The sequence below is a fragment of the Epargyreus clarus genome, unplaced genomic scaffold (genome assembly GCF_041222505.1).
Source record: "Epargyreus clarus isolate Ecla_fem2 unplaced genomic scaffold, WU_Ecla_fem_2.2 ptg000006l, whole genome shotgun sequence".
Taxonomy (NCBI): domain Eukaryota; kingdom Metazoa; phylum Arthropoda; class Insecta; order Lepidoptera; family Hesperiidae; genus Epargyreus; species Epargyreus clarus.
In genome coordinates, this window is record NW_027332214.1 from 5,240,854 (window position 1) to 5,256,754 (window position 15,901).

Consider the following 15,901-nt stretch of genomic DNA (forward strand, 5'->3'; position numbering starts at 1 on the left):
ATAACAAATTTCATCAAAATCAACCAGTCGTTTAGGAGGAGTTCAGTGACATACACACGCACATAAGAAATATATAATAAACATTCTTGTATTATTTAAATCTGTTTGAACTTACCTTTGGGCACCCCGAGGCGCAGCTGCTCCTTCTCCCAAGAGGCGAAGGTAGCCTTCAGCGCCTCGGCCATTTTCTTGTTGGTGCCAGGCGTGAGCGGCGGCACCTGCGACGGGATGTCTGCAACAAAGAAGGGATTGCGTTATTTATTGCTTAAATATAATAATTTATTATTAAATCCACTTTTGATAACACGACACGACTTTCCGGAACGTATTATAATCGCCGGTTGTAGCTAAGCGTAATTATTATGTTTTATTTATTTATTTAGAACTTTATTATACCATAAAATTCGGTATAAAAGGCGGACTTAATGCTAGAAGCATTCTATACCAGTCAACCTTTGGGTAAAGCAGAAAATATATAGCACGTTTTATGTAGACATATGAATCTTGCTTATCTACAATAAATATTTTGTAATTCTGAGTTGTCTCTTTAATCATTTCTTTTTTAAATAATTTCGTTGATATTTTTATATTAAGTATTGTTAACTAAAGAATTGTTCCCAATTATATGGTAAGTAATGTAGTCGATAATGAACATGAACTCTATCGCATTCATATCGCGAATAATATGAATATCGTCGTACATTTTAACACACAGTATTGAAATTAATATCTAATTAAGCAGTTCATATATGGTGTCCTACAGAGGCTCCGGATTCCGCTGCGATACAGTTAAGTAAGATTTACGTGATACGCCGTATCTAAAGTATTCTATTGCAATCAGTCCACAATTTCGAGCTTTCAGACACATCCGCCGCCATTACCGGTGGCATAAATTAGATCCATAATATTCAAAGCATACGCAAGTGACAGATTGGAGACCATTGCGGTCTCGTCTAATCAAAAGTAAGTCTCATCAGAAGATGATTATCGTACGGATTAATTACTTCATCTACAGTATTTATGCTTGCGACGTATTGATGAACAAATTAATAGTTGATTTCTTTCGGAGCCGATGGGCACGAATAAAATAAATCAGAGATAAACAAGCAAGATTACATCGTCTGTACTGTAGTGTATGGAGGCTTCATTCATAAGAGCGGCTGGTTTGGTGCGCGTGTGTGCGTGGGCGGGTGCGTGTGTGCGGCGCACACCTGCCGACCAGTTTTGAGATGTTGAGATTTGTGCTGCTCTCCCACGGTCGCTGCCCGCTCAGATCTGCTCTAGCTCAGGCCTTCTGATATCGTTTTAATATTACTTCACTTGCCTAGCTACAGAAAAAGTTTCATATATCAAGATAGTTTTCACCCATCATTAGCAAGTTTGATGGAACCGACCAAGCTTCAATTGCATGGCAAAGCGGATAGATTTAGATATTGATATATAAGATATTGATGTTATTAGATATATATCAGTCACTGTCAGTGTTTTTGTGTCTATGATGTATTAAACAAAAGTATAGAACGAAGTGGAGTCTACAATATCTTATTAGCTAGATTCATGAAATAAAAATAAACAATTATTTACAATAAATATATTACGAATGTAGTTGCTAAGTTAAAAGACTAGAAAACTGTCTAGGTTTTTTTTTAATTAAAATGTAGACAGTTCTGTATATAATCCTGTTTTATCAGAAGATTTCGCACACCATATAACATACATAAAGTTAATTTATGCTTTATTAGACTAATTTGCAATTCAGATAAGAAAGGTTAAGATGACAAGACACTGACCTTGAATATTATAAGAGAAATGCATTTTTATGGATTTCATCTGTATTTTAACTATTGGCATTGTAATTGGTAACACTTTATTCGACTGCGAGGGTTATGGTTTTCGAATTTATGTAGGTATTTATTTATACATGAATATATGCACCTATGTTTCATTGTTGCAATTTAATTATATTTTAATTAGAGCGTCAATTCTGTTAATGGCGCTGTACCTGTAATTATGGGTATAATCTGCGCCAAACCAATTTGCTATGGCGACGCGACTCATTTCTATATTCAGAGCGGACTAGAAGTTTGATGCGGACTATACACGGATTGTTTATTTAAACTCTTGCAATGTTATTTATACGAGTATATGTGTATTCTACGTTGGTGAACCTTCAAGAAATAAATAAATGTCCTATAGCCCAAACGGTTTGACGGATTTTAACATAAGAGGTGTCGTTGGATTCGTCCAAATTGTGAGAGTGACATAGGCGGGACAACAATAATTTTGGAAAAAGTACCTTAGTATATTATTACTATTGTAAATCTATGAATGAACCATCTTCCCTATTTAGTTTACACAATTATCCTGTTTTTAATTACAATTTTAATATATTATTTTCATTATTTTATTTGTTATTCCCTTATCAATCAATTATTTGTAAGTTGTCGGATTTACTATTTTTAAAATAATTTCGTATTGAATCCATTCTACGGCGTCAGGCTTCGCTTTAAATAAAAGCATTAAGTTAGGTGTGAGATACGTGAAGGCTCATAACTGACTGTGAGTTGCGTCGGTTGCGAATCGCAAAGACATTAATTGCATCGAGCCTGCTGCATTGTGATTTACTCGATACACCACGCAGCTGCACTTGACTCACGATGCGTGTACGAGGCTTAGGGCTTGAGCAGACTGGCTACTTTTAGCTGCGATTTGCGTTTTCGCGATTACATAAATGCTGCATTATGTTTTGAAGATTCGTTGCGTTCGGACGCGGTACCGAAGAATCGCGTTTTAGTTGCATTAATGCTGCATTAGTTCTAATCGGCTATTAAAAATGTGCGGGATATAAAGTTTGATCGTTACATCTAGCTTCCGAAACGTAAATAAATCGTCGTTCATACTACTAGTGGCATGTCTGCTGGGGGCCTTAGGTAGATACCAAATCAATGACAGTAACCATACATTGATGTGTATACATAACTTGTATTAAAATTTTATGTTTGTGGCGTCTTAGGAATTATAAATTTATTTAATGTCAATGCGGGAGATAATTTAATGTTTATAATGTTGACAAGTTGTATAAGTAGGCAAGTACGTACTAAAGACAAGTATGTAATGTGAGAACAATATTTACCACAGTATTAGCATTTGGCTCCATTATTGTATGAAACTAACTAATGGGCAAAGGTCCCTAATAAGCTGATTTAATCTTTTAGCTTATAAACATCAGTATAATACGAGTCGTATATTTTGTCAACTACATTACACAACAAATATAATCTTAAACAATCTTGTTTACTCAGATTTTGAAACTTTCCTGTAATTTTTACTTTCAATGTACAATATAGAGTCTGTCCGACAAGAGTCTACAGTGTGAATATAGCCTTAGTTACAGTAAACGCACAATAATTCGATCGCAACGATATCCTTCGCACTGAGTTATTGTGGCCAGTGCGTTGTTATTGTAATGATCAGGCTTCATTTTCTATATTGAAAAAGATTTTGAGAGAGCATCATCTTATTTTTATGCGTAAGAAACGCCAAATAATGATTCGATTGTGGTGGTTTAAAGTATTATTCGGACTTTATTTATTGCAACTGCTGTTTAGTAGAATAAAGCTAGTGAGTAATTGACTAAAACGTAGTAGTAGTAAAGTAAATTACACAAGAATGATATCAGAGTTGTTGTGTAAGTTACAAAAAAAAATCATTTCCTCGCTGTAAAAACATTTATTAAATGGTTTTATTAAATTCTACGCTTTAATATAGATTTTTAAATTTATAATTTCAAAAAGTCCCTCTTGACAACCTCAAAATCCTATCGTTTTGTATGATTGTGTGCGTAGTGCGTACGCATGTTTTAATTCTACACATACGAGTATATTTATTATTTTTCTCCTAACATACCTTACGAAGTATGCAAATCGGCTGCTGTAACCTATTCTCAACTGCTTGCTTTGCGTCGATTATAAAAAAGAAAACAAAATCTACCGTTGCAAAACATATTAATTAAATTATCTTAGTCCTTCATTATGCAAGGAATCTTAACGTTCCTTTGTAACCGAGATACACGGCTAAGACATTTGTAGGATTTTTTTAACCTTATTCAAGTGCCATTGTTTCTTATGAGATAAGCGTAAAGATGCAATGAGCACACACCTGCGTTATACATAAGATTGTGTTTGTATATTAATTAGATTGTATATATGTCTGGTGGGCTAGATGCGAAAGGATTCCGTTTGATAGGATTTGCATTGGCAATCTTAGGGCATATTGCGAACTGTTAAAGTGATCTTTTAATTTTCTTTAGGTACATTTAAAGCGGCATAGAATTATCTATACGTGATACTATCCGGATATATGATATGATGTTCTTCAAAAGAAGTGCAATAGTTGATAGGCGTTGACTACTTTCTATCGGGTCCTGTAAAGCTAGCTTTCGGGCTTTAAAAATTATGATGATTCGTGGTTTTGAAATTAGAGATAAATTTATTCCTTTACATCCCGTAATGTGAAAAGTCTGTGTGTTATAAATTGATATTCGTAGGTGTTTAGTTTGTTTTTAAGTTTTCTATAAATTCCTAAGTTTCAGATAGGACGTAGACTTACGTGGAATTGCTTATTCTAAGAAAGAAGTATAGGTACCCGACATTTTACTTCTGCTTCCGCCGATTTATACTTAAAACAACAAAAGGACTAGACAACAAATAAACAGCAAATATGAGCTCAAGAACGTAATACGACATTATACATCGGAATGGCGTTCAGTTTGGCAAAAACCAAGTGGCAGGCCTTCCGCATCCTTAATTAAAGTAATAAGACCAAGTGATTTGGGCTTAATTGAAGCATATGGTTTCCGTTCGAGTCCCGGGGATTGTCTATCTGCACCAAGTATTCGTGTAATTATCTGTATCATGGTGAAAAACGCATTACCAAGTGACAGGTGGGAGATTTACAGTACGACAACATACTGCAAATGTTATCTATTTTTTGCACAACAGTGAAACCTTCCGTACAATAATGGCGGCTTCCAAGTTTCAAAAATAAAGTCAATTTTAATTCATTCACAATTTTGAATATATAAATGAGAACACACTAATTTCTGAGTATTTTACAATTTTGTTCCGTGTAAAGTTTAATTTTATATGTAAATCTCTATATTTTATCAAAATATTACACGATTATAAACCTTCTTTCATATTCCTGAGTTAAATTTATATCATGTGCAAATATATTTGTGGCTATTAACTTAAATATTATGTTTCAGTTTTTATCTATTTAAGGACATCATTTTCAATTTTCATCAACGGTTGTTCAATAAGTGTCATTAATGAACCAAAGCACGTGTCTCTGTTAAATAGCTAACTTAAGAGATAAAGACACTTGAACTTTTTGCTACCTCATCCGTCAACCCATCATTACGTAATGACGATGCTATCTCCTCTGTTGGCTTACAATCTTTTAAAAACCGTGTAAAATCTCTTTAGTAATCTCCATCTATTTATCTAGAGGCTTAATCTTGTAGATAAGTAAGGGAACATGAAGTTTGTCATTAAAATATCGAGAAAGTTTAATAAGGAAAAAGTGTTTGGTAAGATCGTTTGTGAGCGTAGCCTTATTCTGTGTTATGTGTTGTAATCAATTTACAAGTATTTATGAAAATGTAACAAGTTTTTCATGTTTTGTCATAGTATTAATAGTCAAAAATTTAAAGACAATTGCGAAGGGCTGTTTATCAAATTCGTCAGGTTAATGTTTTTCTTGAGTGTGTGTAAGTATGTATGGTTGTATGGCTGTATGTAGGGACTATTCTCATTTCTTTGCCATTTTCTACCCTAATCGGCTTCATATTTTGCTCTGAAAGTGTCACAGCTTAGACACTTCAGTATAACAGAAGAATGATAAAAGCTATGGATTCTAGACGCTTTGTCATTACTCAGAACAATATTCAATTTGTGTTATATTCCAAGAAGAACAATTTACATTGACTTGTCTTTTAAAGTAAGTGGCATCAAGGTTCCCGAGTTGAGACTATGAGTGTTGAGGGTTTGGACATGATTGGAGTGGGCCGAATCGTGAATGGCGTAGATAACGGCACAATGGGCAGGAGATGCGCCCGGCCGAGCGCCACCAAATTACATCAACCTTGAGTAATTTGGGATTAATTAATGGGTGAAGTGTTGTAGGTGAAGGTGATACCAAATAATGATTAAGATTTCATGTCCAACCCTTTTTGAGACGGATTTTAGGGTAAAACTTGGAGTACGATGTTTTGTGATTTGACTCCGAAAGCGCACACCTCTTTCTGCTAATTAGCAATAGTTTTAAACGCTGTTCTACTGAATTGTGTCGTAAGATACAAAGGTATAGTTCGCGTAAAACTGCTAGTCTGCTCTGAATATAGAAATGAATCGCGTCGCCATAGCAAATTGTATGACTACACCTGCTCGCAACAACATCAGAGCAGACTAGCAGTTTGGCGCGGACTGTAATTAGGTACAAGTGTAGTTGTCAAGGGTAGCAACGCATTTCCTGCCGACTTGAAGTAGACTCCAATTCTATATATATATTCATATGATATACTACGAGTATATTCCGCTGATATGTTAAAATTTTTGGCCTTTTTTCAAGATGAAATTCGAGGGACAAGACTAACCTACAAACTATATTTAGTTGAATACAAATCCCCTCTTGATATCCAAAAGACAAAATCGCGTCCCCTGAGTTTTACAATCCCAAATGTAACTTTTCAACGGAATAAAGATACGGGCATATTCTGTCATATTCCACCTGCTCTCACTGTTTACCTTCAAAATTAGCGAGTATAAATTCTACTTAACAGCTCCATAACAATGTTGGTTTGTTGTTTTCCACTTAGTACCGGATTGCGTTTCTTTGTTGCTGTTTTTATTTCTATCGTGTAAGGCCAATTGCAAGGTCTGGATTCGATGTACCGTAGATAAGATGTGTCAAGATTGTTCAAAGTTACCGATACTCTATGAAGCAATAATAGCTGTTTGAAACTTAGCCTTTCAGCTAAGAATCGAATCCCAAACACACATATCTGATTTAGCAATGTTATGTTATGTGTTGTAAATTAATTTTTACTTGGTTTAAGAGCGAAGACAAATTACACGTTTGAAACTTCTTAAAAAAGAGCATTTTTTATAATATAGGAGTAGCAGACGAGCATGCAGTCCAACTCATGGTAAGTCTATTGCTCTAAATATATCTGTAAGCTCTGAAGGATATCTGTAATCAACCTACAAAAAAAAATATCCTATCTGAGGTCGGCCACAGATACGCCACGACCCCTGAGAGTTAATCTAAAATGCTTTGGAAAAGTATGTCTATACCAAAACGGTTGACGGTTTTACAATGAAATATTATACTTAGGGAATGTGTTCACGTCGTAGTAAATGGTGGTTGGGCCAACAGGTGGCAAACAAGGGTTGATCGAGGGGAGCTTTTATTGCGCACTTGTTGAGCTATGCAATTTTTGTAGACGTATTATATATAATAAAATTGATGACTTTATTTTCGAGCAAGCCGAGCTGTTAACCGAAATTGTTTTTCTTTTTTAGAATAATCAAACTGGCCAGTCCGTTTCCACATTATGGAGTAACTTTTTTATTTTACATCATAGTTTTTAGCGTATAATCCACGCCAAACAGATAGTCCGCTCTGAAATTGTTGCGAGCAGGTGTAGTTATACAATTTGCTATGGCGACGCGATTGATTTCTATATTCAGACCGGACTAGCAGTTTTACGCGGACTATACCGTGCCCAAAAACGGAACTCGCTGATTGTTCGCCTTTCCGTCTGTCACAGGGCTCGTCTCTTGAACCCTAATAAATAATTAATAGACTAGAAATATTCTCAAACTGTGTATTGCTATTACAACATACACAATATGTATACAACTTGTTCATAGACAAAATCATAGTATGCTTTTGTCTATGAACAATTTGTTTCTCGACGATCGCGTTTTAATAAGGTTTTTTAAAAAATGCAAGTATACCAACATTATACATTTAATCATGTGCGTTGTTCCTTTGAAATTAATCGGCTGATATTACTTTCAATATACCTTGAGGGAAGAATACAATAGCTATATAATAGCACTACAGGAAAATAACGATTATCTGTAGAGATAGATCGATACATATAGTTACCTCTGACATGGCCACCTACTGGTTACAATAGCGAGCATAACAAAAGCTCGCGCCATTTTTACAGAGTCTATTGTTCGCTGTTTGAACTTGGAACGTCGCGTGACGTAGACGGCGCGTGCGACGTTCGCATTCAAATCGCCTTCTACAGTTGTTATTTACGAAGCACGCTAAATATTCTTTATTATTTAGCGAATAAAATTTAAAGTCGATTAAATCGCGCGCCATTTTGAAGTTAGTAATTTTATAATTACTATAAATGTTAGAAGATGAATGGAGTGTTTTAGTATTTGATTGGTCCTTGTTTCTGTTTTAATAAATGCGGTAAATACACAATATTACAAAGTAAAATAACTAACAATTTACAATTATCTAGTGTTGTGTAGTTTTAACTTGCAAATTGTCAGTTATAACTACTAAGACTAAGCAACACGCGAGTAAATGCAAATTAATGTAAAATTCTTAGTCACCTGTTCTTAACTCGTGCGTACTAGATAAGTAAATTCATTTTAAAATCTTAACGCTGTTTCCAATACAATTAGAAGTTAGTTCAGAATTGAAGGTCACCGTGGTTGGCTCCGACCATGTATGCCTCAGTTGTTTGGCAAAAGCCATGCGAAAGATGGACCGTATCAGGCTTTTAACTGTTTCATTCAGGTCGGAAAATACCAATGCAATGTTATATGGTCGGGAATCGATTTTCGAGCAAAAATCTAAAGAGATACAGAATACAAAGGCTTATATAAAATACTACCTATATCGTAGTATTTTCAATATGCAAGGATATTCTCAAAACTTTATTGTGTGAAATCCAATTTGTTAAATTCAAAACTGAAATGTGTCTTTAAACACCCTCGTTCCCACTGAACCATGCAGGAGGGTTCGCGCATAATGTGGTAAAAATGTTATTTTCAAACGGTCCTCGACTCACTGGCGTGGAAAATGACGCGAACAAAAGCTTTGCATAAGCATATAAAGTGCTTTTGGTAGTCCCAACAAAGAACGTTAGTGCTGTTACGTGTTTAATTAAAACACTTTTAAGTTACTTTATGATCAGTTGAATTCTACACAATTAGAGGTAAGAACATTTCCGCGTTGCTAACAAAAGTTTTGTTCCTTGAGCAATAGATAGGACAATAACAGTACCAGGAGTTTTACGTTTCGACTAGAACTAGCAAATCGTATGGGCCAATACGTAACCAAATACCAAAACAGTCATATTTGTCGAAACGCAAAAACTCCTGGTAAGGGTACAGTAGAGTTAGACGTTAATCTTGCGTTGATCTGTGGCGCTGATCACGAATGTAGGCGAGAGACCTTTGCTCAATGACAGAGGCGGCGCGGGCGCATCATCTCATTGAGCGCGCACCGGATGGGCCAATCAGCAGCGTGAATGGACGCCCCCGCGCATGCGCACTGATGCTGCTCGGTGCGTTATTAGCTCCCGTACTAGATGCTAGCTTCTTTGTTATATCCGTAAATTGTTACGGCTTTTTATGGCCCTCGGAATGCGTGTCGTAAATACTTTAAGTAACGTTGACAGGACTATTGTTTGCCGAGTTCGAGTTTGTTTAGTATGTTTCGGGTTGGGGAGGATGTTAAATGAAACTTTTTGGATGTTTTTTGACGAAAGACTACCTATTAACTCTATGGTCCTTATAAGATTTTAAAGCTTACAAGAGATTACAGGCGTACCCAGGAAACTTAGGCGAAACGAAATATGTACTTGACAATAGTAATCTTCAAAGTTTAGGTGAACGCGAGTGTATAATTTCCAATAGCAAAGGTTCATACCGGCCGAGCAAGGGAAGGAAAAGTGTCACCCATGAAGTTATTACCAATGGGTTATAAGTACATCTGAAACCTCAATCATCAATCAATTCCAGATGATGTCTGTGTGGTGGATGGAAGTTTTTGTTTAAAAATTGACAATGTCCACTGTGTGACCTCTTTGTGATATGATTTAATCTCTTTTACGCATCGGTCACTCATAAACCGTACTTGGCTTGTATACAAACATTGTAGCGATCAGGTTATGACGCTACAAGGTCTTCACTTTCAAGATCAGCAGAGCATGCGCGAAGAGTAAATCATAATTGCGGTAATGATGCCGGTGGTTGCACAACCGTTGCCCTAAGCTGAGTAAGGTTGGCTTCGCTGGACACGCGATGTTTCAAAACAGTTGCTCGAAGACTAATTGTCTTTGAAGAAGGTTTGAAAAATCTTCGAGGGTCATCTACGATTTGATTTAGTTACAAATTAGATACACAGTTTTTTCTAAACTGATGATTTGCTTTAGATAGCTATCGAAAACAAATGTTATTGGAATGGTTACTGCTGTAGTGCCGTAAAATCCATGTGTTTGTCCAGAGCTCCTTTAATATATACATGGTTTCGTTTAGGTTAAAGTTCGTATTTAAAGGAAAGTATACTGATATAGGTCCTCTGTAGGTTAAGAATAATTAAATAATTTTAAGTGTATGTAGAGATCATAAAGTTATCATATTGTCTTGCAATGACGTGTAATGACGATTTAGTAATTTTACAAGTGGTGCTGATCACTATGCCAGGTCGAAAGTGTTCTATCTAATATAATCTCTAGGATACGCATACGATCCAATATGATTGTATTATAGTAGAAAGATTAGTACATACACTTGAAATATATTTCTACTTATCTGGATTCATCTTTCAGATCTCAGTAACACAAATGTCTCTCGGAAGACTAGAGCATATTTAGAAGCAGAAATATTAGAATAAGTGTGTTCTTCTTCTACATCTGTATTACACAAATCTCTTTTCAAGGCTCGCTATTACATTTCGCAATGAACAAGTGAAGTGTGTTCGAGCAGCGGTGTCTCTGAGCGTTGATACGCATCAGAGGCGTGCGTTTCCATATTTTTCTTGCGGTCACGGAGCGTTCACATTCAGGACAAGTGCAGGCGAAACCGAGAGCATTGCGTCACCGAGGATGATACATCGCTTTACACAACCGACAATAGACCTGGCTGTTGCGAATTCGATGCGAATCCACCCGCTTATAAAGCGTCGGTCGTAATAACAATAGACGATAACGCGACTATGCGATTGTGAAGTGCTTGTAAACAAAGCAAAAGTCGCATAAACGCGCCGTTGTCTCATATCTCCTTTTTTATCAGTGCCACATCTATTTTTGCGTAGTTAAAATCATTAATAATGTTGAACCAGGCCCAGTAAGTCTTTAATAGGTGCTCCAAAGTACTAAAACAATTAATGGGGGTGAAATCCAAATGTTACTAATCCATTCAATCTTTTGGTACCTGAGGTATGTATAATTATTCAAATTTGGTGTTCTACAGTAATCAGGAACTACTTCTATTTCATAAACGGCAATGACCTCTTAACAGTAGACGGATTGTATGCATCAAGTGCTGGTTTAGATAAATGCCAAAGTGTAGGTCGTAGGTTACTTTAAAATTAGAGTAAACTTGCGATAGTCGCATAATCGCATAATATTATAACGACGCTTAAGGCCATTTATGATTGACAGATAAAGATTCCCTTGCACGTTTGAACATCATCCTATTACTTGAAAAATGATATAGTATTGTTACAACTGTCATATGTTGTAATTTTTAGTGTAGTTCTACTTCTTTAGTGTCGCAAATGTCCATAGGCGATGGTGACCTTCGCGTTACCATCAGGTACCCCTTGACGTGCTATAGAGGCCTGATGTTTGAAATTTGATGGTTTGAAAAAATATAGAAGTAGGCAGTTTAACATGGTGGTAAATAGTCACCGCTACCCATGGACATCTGTAACCAAGTCCATATAGAGCAGGGGGTGAAGCCGATCACAGATGTTGTCACCTTTGAGAATAAGATGGTCGCCTCACATCAACATGGATCCAATCCCTTTTACCAAAACGCAAATCCGCTTCATAGTAGACATAGGTGTGGTGGTTTCCATATATATCCAACTTTTATATATCTATTCATCTTTTCATCTTGACGTCGCTATTACACCATATTTTCTTACTAAAGTTATGTCGTCATAATTATATGCTCTTAACATAAGAAGAATAAATATTATCATAAATATAACAAGAATAACCGAAATATTATATATTCCAAAATCTACTGACTGATGTACTTTATTACTCAATAAAATTATTCATACTTTTTGTATCATTCAACGCTTGCTAGCGAAATAAAAAAAGGATTTACTTATCGTTTAAGAAAATCAAAATATATACCCGTTGATTTCTAATCTTCTTATCATATTAGGGTTTCCTATATTGTGGTTGTCAATAACACACTCAAAGACAAATAAATACACAAAGTATTTCACCTCGCCTTTTAAATAGAATTTCCAGAATAAATGCATATTATCCTCTCTACCTATTCTAAATCCCTCTACAAGATGTTATGAAAAGTTTTATTCAAATCATTTCAACAACCTAAGCATTGTATTTCTTCATATAAGATGGGATTGCAATAACTTGTAATAAATTTGTTACATCTAGATGGAATGTGATCTAAAGTGTATGTCTTACCTTTTGGCTTATTGAAAGCTTTCATCATGACTTTGATTCCCATGCCTGCAATGGCCGCCGACGCCAGTATGCACTGCTGCTGGCTTGAGGTCGTGATATCACCAAAAAGTCCACCGAAACTTTATCTTTAGCACTGGTTCTATTTACAGTTCGTGTTACAATATTCGAGTCTACTATTCACATAAAACTAAACTTTAAACTATATAATAAATATCACACGATTTTTCTTTACAGTCACTCAGTCTAAACACTCTTCGCTGTTTTTCATTTTGTATAAACTTTTGGTCACGTGACGGTTGAGAAGTTTGCCTCTATTGAGCTATTGTTCATGGTTCTACTGTCTGGAAGAGGTAATTAGTTGGGTTTAATTTCGCACTTGACTCCGCTTCACCTAGCCGCGGTATCTGTGTTCCACGTCGTTTCAGAAACCGGTATCCGAAACGCTGCACTAAAATAACAATTAACCGATAACGCTGCAGTTACAAGGTAACGCTCTCTATTATCAACGCAACGAACTGACAGTACTCCGTTGCGTTCACATTCCCACAGGTGCGTGGAGCGATCCGACACACTCGTTTCCGGTACCCGGTACCCTACTTACCACCCTCTAACCCCCGCTGTGGGGATGTTCCCACACGAACCGCTAGCCGTGACGGTTTGCCAACCTTGGGTCAGAGGGCACTTACAGTTTTATCGACAGAATATGACGTTGTTAAAACATTGTTTTTGTCTTGGTAATAAATTCACGCTAATAAAGTTTTTTATTTGTTTTAGAACAATTAAAGTTCGCAACGACCTTTATTTCGATAACAAAGAGTTAGTTACTCTACATTTATTGAAATATTTGTAAATATGTACATTCAATTTGAAAGAAGTTATAGAAATTAATACATACATACATACTTCTCTGTATATATCATTTGTTTGAAACACGCTTACTACACTCACGCTTTCTACACTCACAGCCCCACACTAGGATTCCCTGTATCGTGGGTGCTATGGACACACACAGAGACAAATACACAAACACCCAGACCCAGAAACAGAAATCTAAATTCATCATTTAGAAATCTGTCTTGGCCGGGGATCGAACCCGGGACCCTCTGCGCGTCAGACCGGCATGGTGACCGCTCCGCCACGCGGGTCGTCACCAAATTTGCATCGCCACACCCTTCAACAATAGTGCCGCTATTTGATAGAAACAGGTGTAGCGATAGGATCGCAACAGTTTACGTAGTTTCACTAACTTGTGTCGTTGTCACTTATACGACGCTCTGTCGTTGAAACCAGCTCTATCATTTACAGAAGCAACGTGTTGCATTGCATGGCTTAGAACATGCAACAAGTAATGGGCGGCTGTTACCTGTGCGTGACTACTTGTACGCATAATTACCATGCGGTTTGTTTTAAGCCCTACATATTACATGACTAGTGGTGCCCGCGGCTTAACCCGCATTTTAAAGAAATAATATGACATACATAAAATTTGTACCTTCATTGGAACGACAGTGGCGCCATTTGTCGAAAATTGCTAAAGATCATCACTTGATCAAATGCATAGTTTACGATTGAATCCTTACTAATATCGATTAAAATAATCATTTTTTTAGTCCAAAAGATCGATTCTCCGATTAATCGATCTTAGATCGCCATCCCTAGTTCTCGTGGGATTTCCGGGATAAAAAGTAGTCCTATGTCCTTTCTCAGGTTTCAGACTATCTTTGTACAAAATTTCATTAACATCGGTTCAGTGGTTTAGGCATGAAGAAAAGACAACCAGACAGACAGACAGACAGAGTTACTTTCGGATTTATATTATTAGTAAGGATACTTGTCTCTACGTTGTACACAGCTCACCTAATAAACTATTTAATATGCCGCTTGAATAAACAATTATCGTTAATTTATAATCGTTAGTCGCTTAATACCTCCACGCACTCTTGAATTTTAATCATAACATTGATAAAGTTGTTTGAGTTCTACTAGGCGTAATCTAATTCTATGAATAAAACATTTTAATAAGTAACGCCCCATCGAGGGCCGATTCCTCTCGTGGCGGTTCAAGGGTTAAGTGCCAGTAAACATCTTTATTTCGTTTTAATAACCGTTTTGTTGTCGAAGGGTCGAAATTGGTTAAGTAGCGGGTTATCGTGAATAATCTTTCTAAGCTTTGAATATTAGTAATGGTTAACGTTGGTTAAGCGCTTTTTAATCATCTTTTTCGTTCTCAGTTTCACACGGTTATTGTCGGGTTTCCGAGAAACGGTTTGTGAGGGACTATTTATAGTGTTAACTACAAGTATTTAAAATTTTAAATGCTTAGATAAAGGAACGAAAAGTCAGTTGCAGCTCAGCGCACGATGATGTAAGCGGAAGATAATGTATGTACATAATATTCAATCTAACTTACTTAGCGGTGATGGGGGCGAGGAATTGATCCCAATAAAAATCAAATTTAGACACCGCATCAATATCTATGAGGGGCTGTCTGTGCATATGAGTTAAACAGAATACTTTACAACTTGTAACGGTTTACTACTAATTTTAGTAAAAATTTTACAAGATTCGAGTAAAATTTTTGTATGCACAATTTTTTTACAGTAGAATAAGGCAATCTACTTGGTATTATGATAATATTTTTAATTTTGGAATCCTGAAAAGAGGAGAAAGAGGTTTTAAACTTTGAGAACATGACTGCGTCCAAGCAGTTCTTGAAAATACTTAGATATATTGAATATAAAATGAGAAATCAGCGTGAAGCCGCTCTAATAGACTGAAGAGCAGTTTGTATTGAGTAAGTACTTCACGACACTTGAACTGGTTAAGATTCTTTATGCTGTAATAATGCATTCAATGCCACTGGCTCGGCCGTCCCATATTAGGGGACAATGGTGTAATAGCGATTACACTGGCTTTTAGAGGACTACGAACCAACAGCACAAAATGTTCTTTATAATCTAATGGATTCAGCACCATCTATCGGGTCAAAAAGTATTCTATCTTACAAGCTGGGACCAACCATACATTACCAAAATTTTATTGATCAATTTTGTAATACATAAAGGGCATATACACAGACAGACAGACGAACGTTTCTTTTTGATCATATATATAAATAGCTGCTGTGGAGTAATTGTAATAAGCTAAGTAGGTGATCGTAACATGACAAATTAACTTAAAATAGTTTGCATAAAA

At 36.1% G+C, this 15,901-nt stretch overlaps 1 protein-coding gene across 7 annotated transcripts in view; it reads right to left on the bottom strand.

Annotated features, from left to right (window-relative positions):
* Positions 1–15,901, bottom strand: part of pnt (ETS transcription factor pointed) — a 188,273-nt gene that overhangs the window by 48,703 nt on the left and 123,669 nt on the right. For 5 of the 7 annotated variants that reach the window (XM_073073792.1, XM_073073788.1, XM_073073790.1 and 2 more), the window contains exons 2-3: positions 12,707–13,047; positions 116–232 (exon numbers count right to left, since the gene is read on the bottom strand). In XM_073073792.1, coding sequence (XP_072929893.1) covers positions 116–232; positions 12,707–12,749 — 160 coding nt within the window. In that variant the 5' untranslated portion in view covers positions 12,750–13,047. The remainder of the gene's footprint in view (positions 1–115; positions 233–12,706; positions 13,048–15,901) is intronic. The other 2 variants (XM_073073787.1, XM_073073785.1) reach the window with 1 other exon arrangement.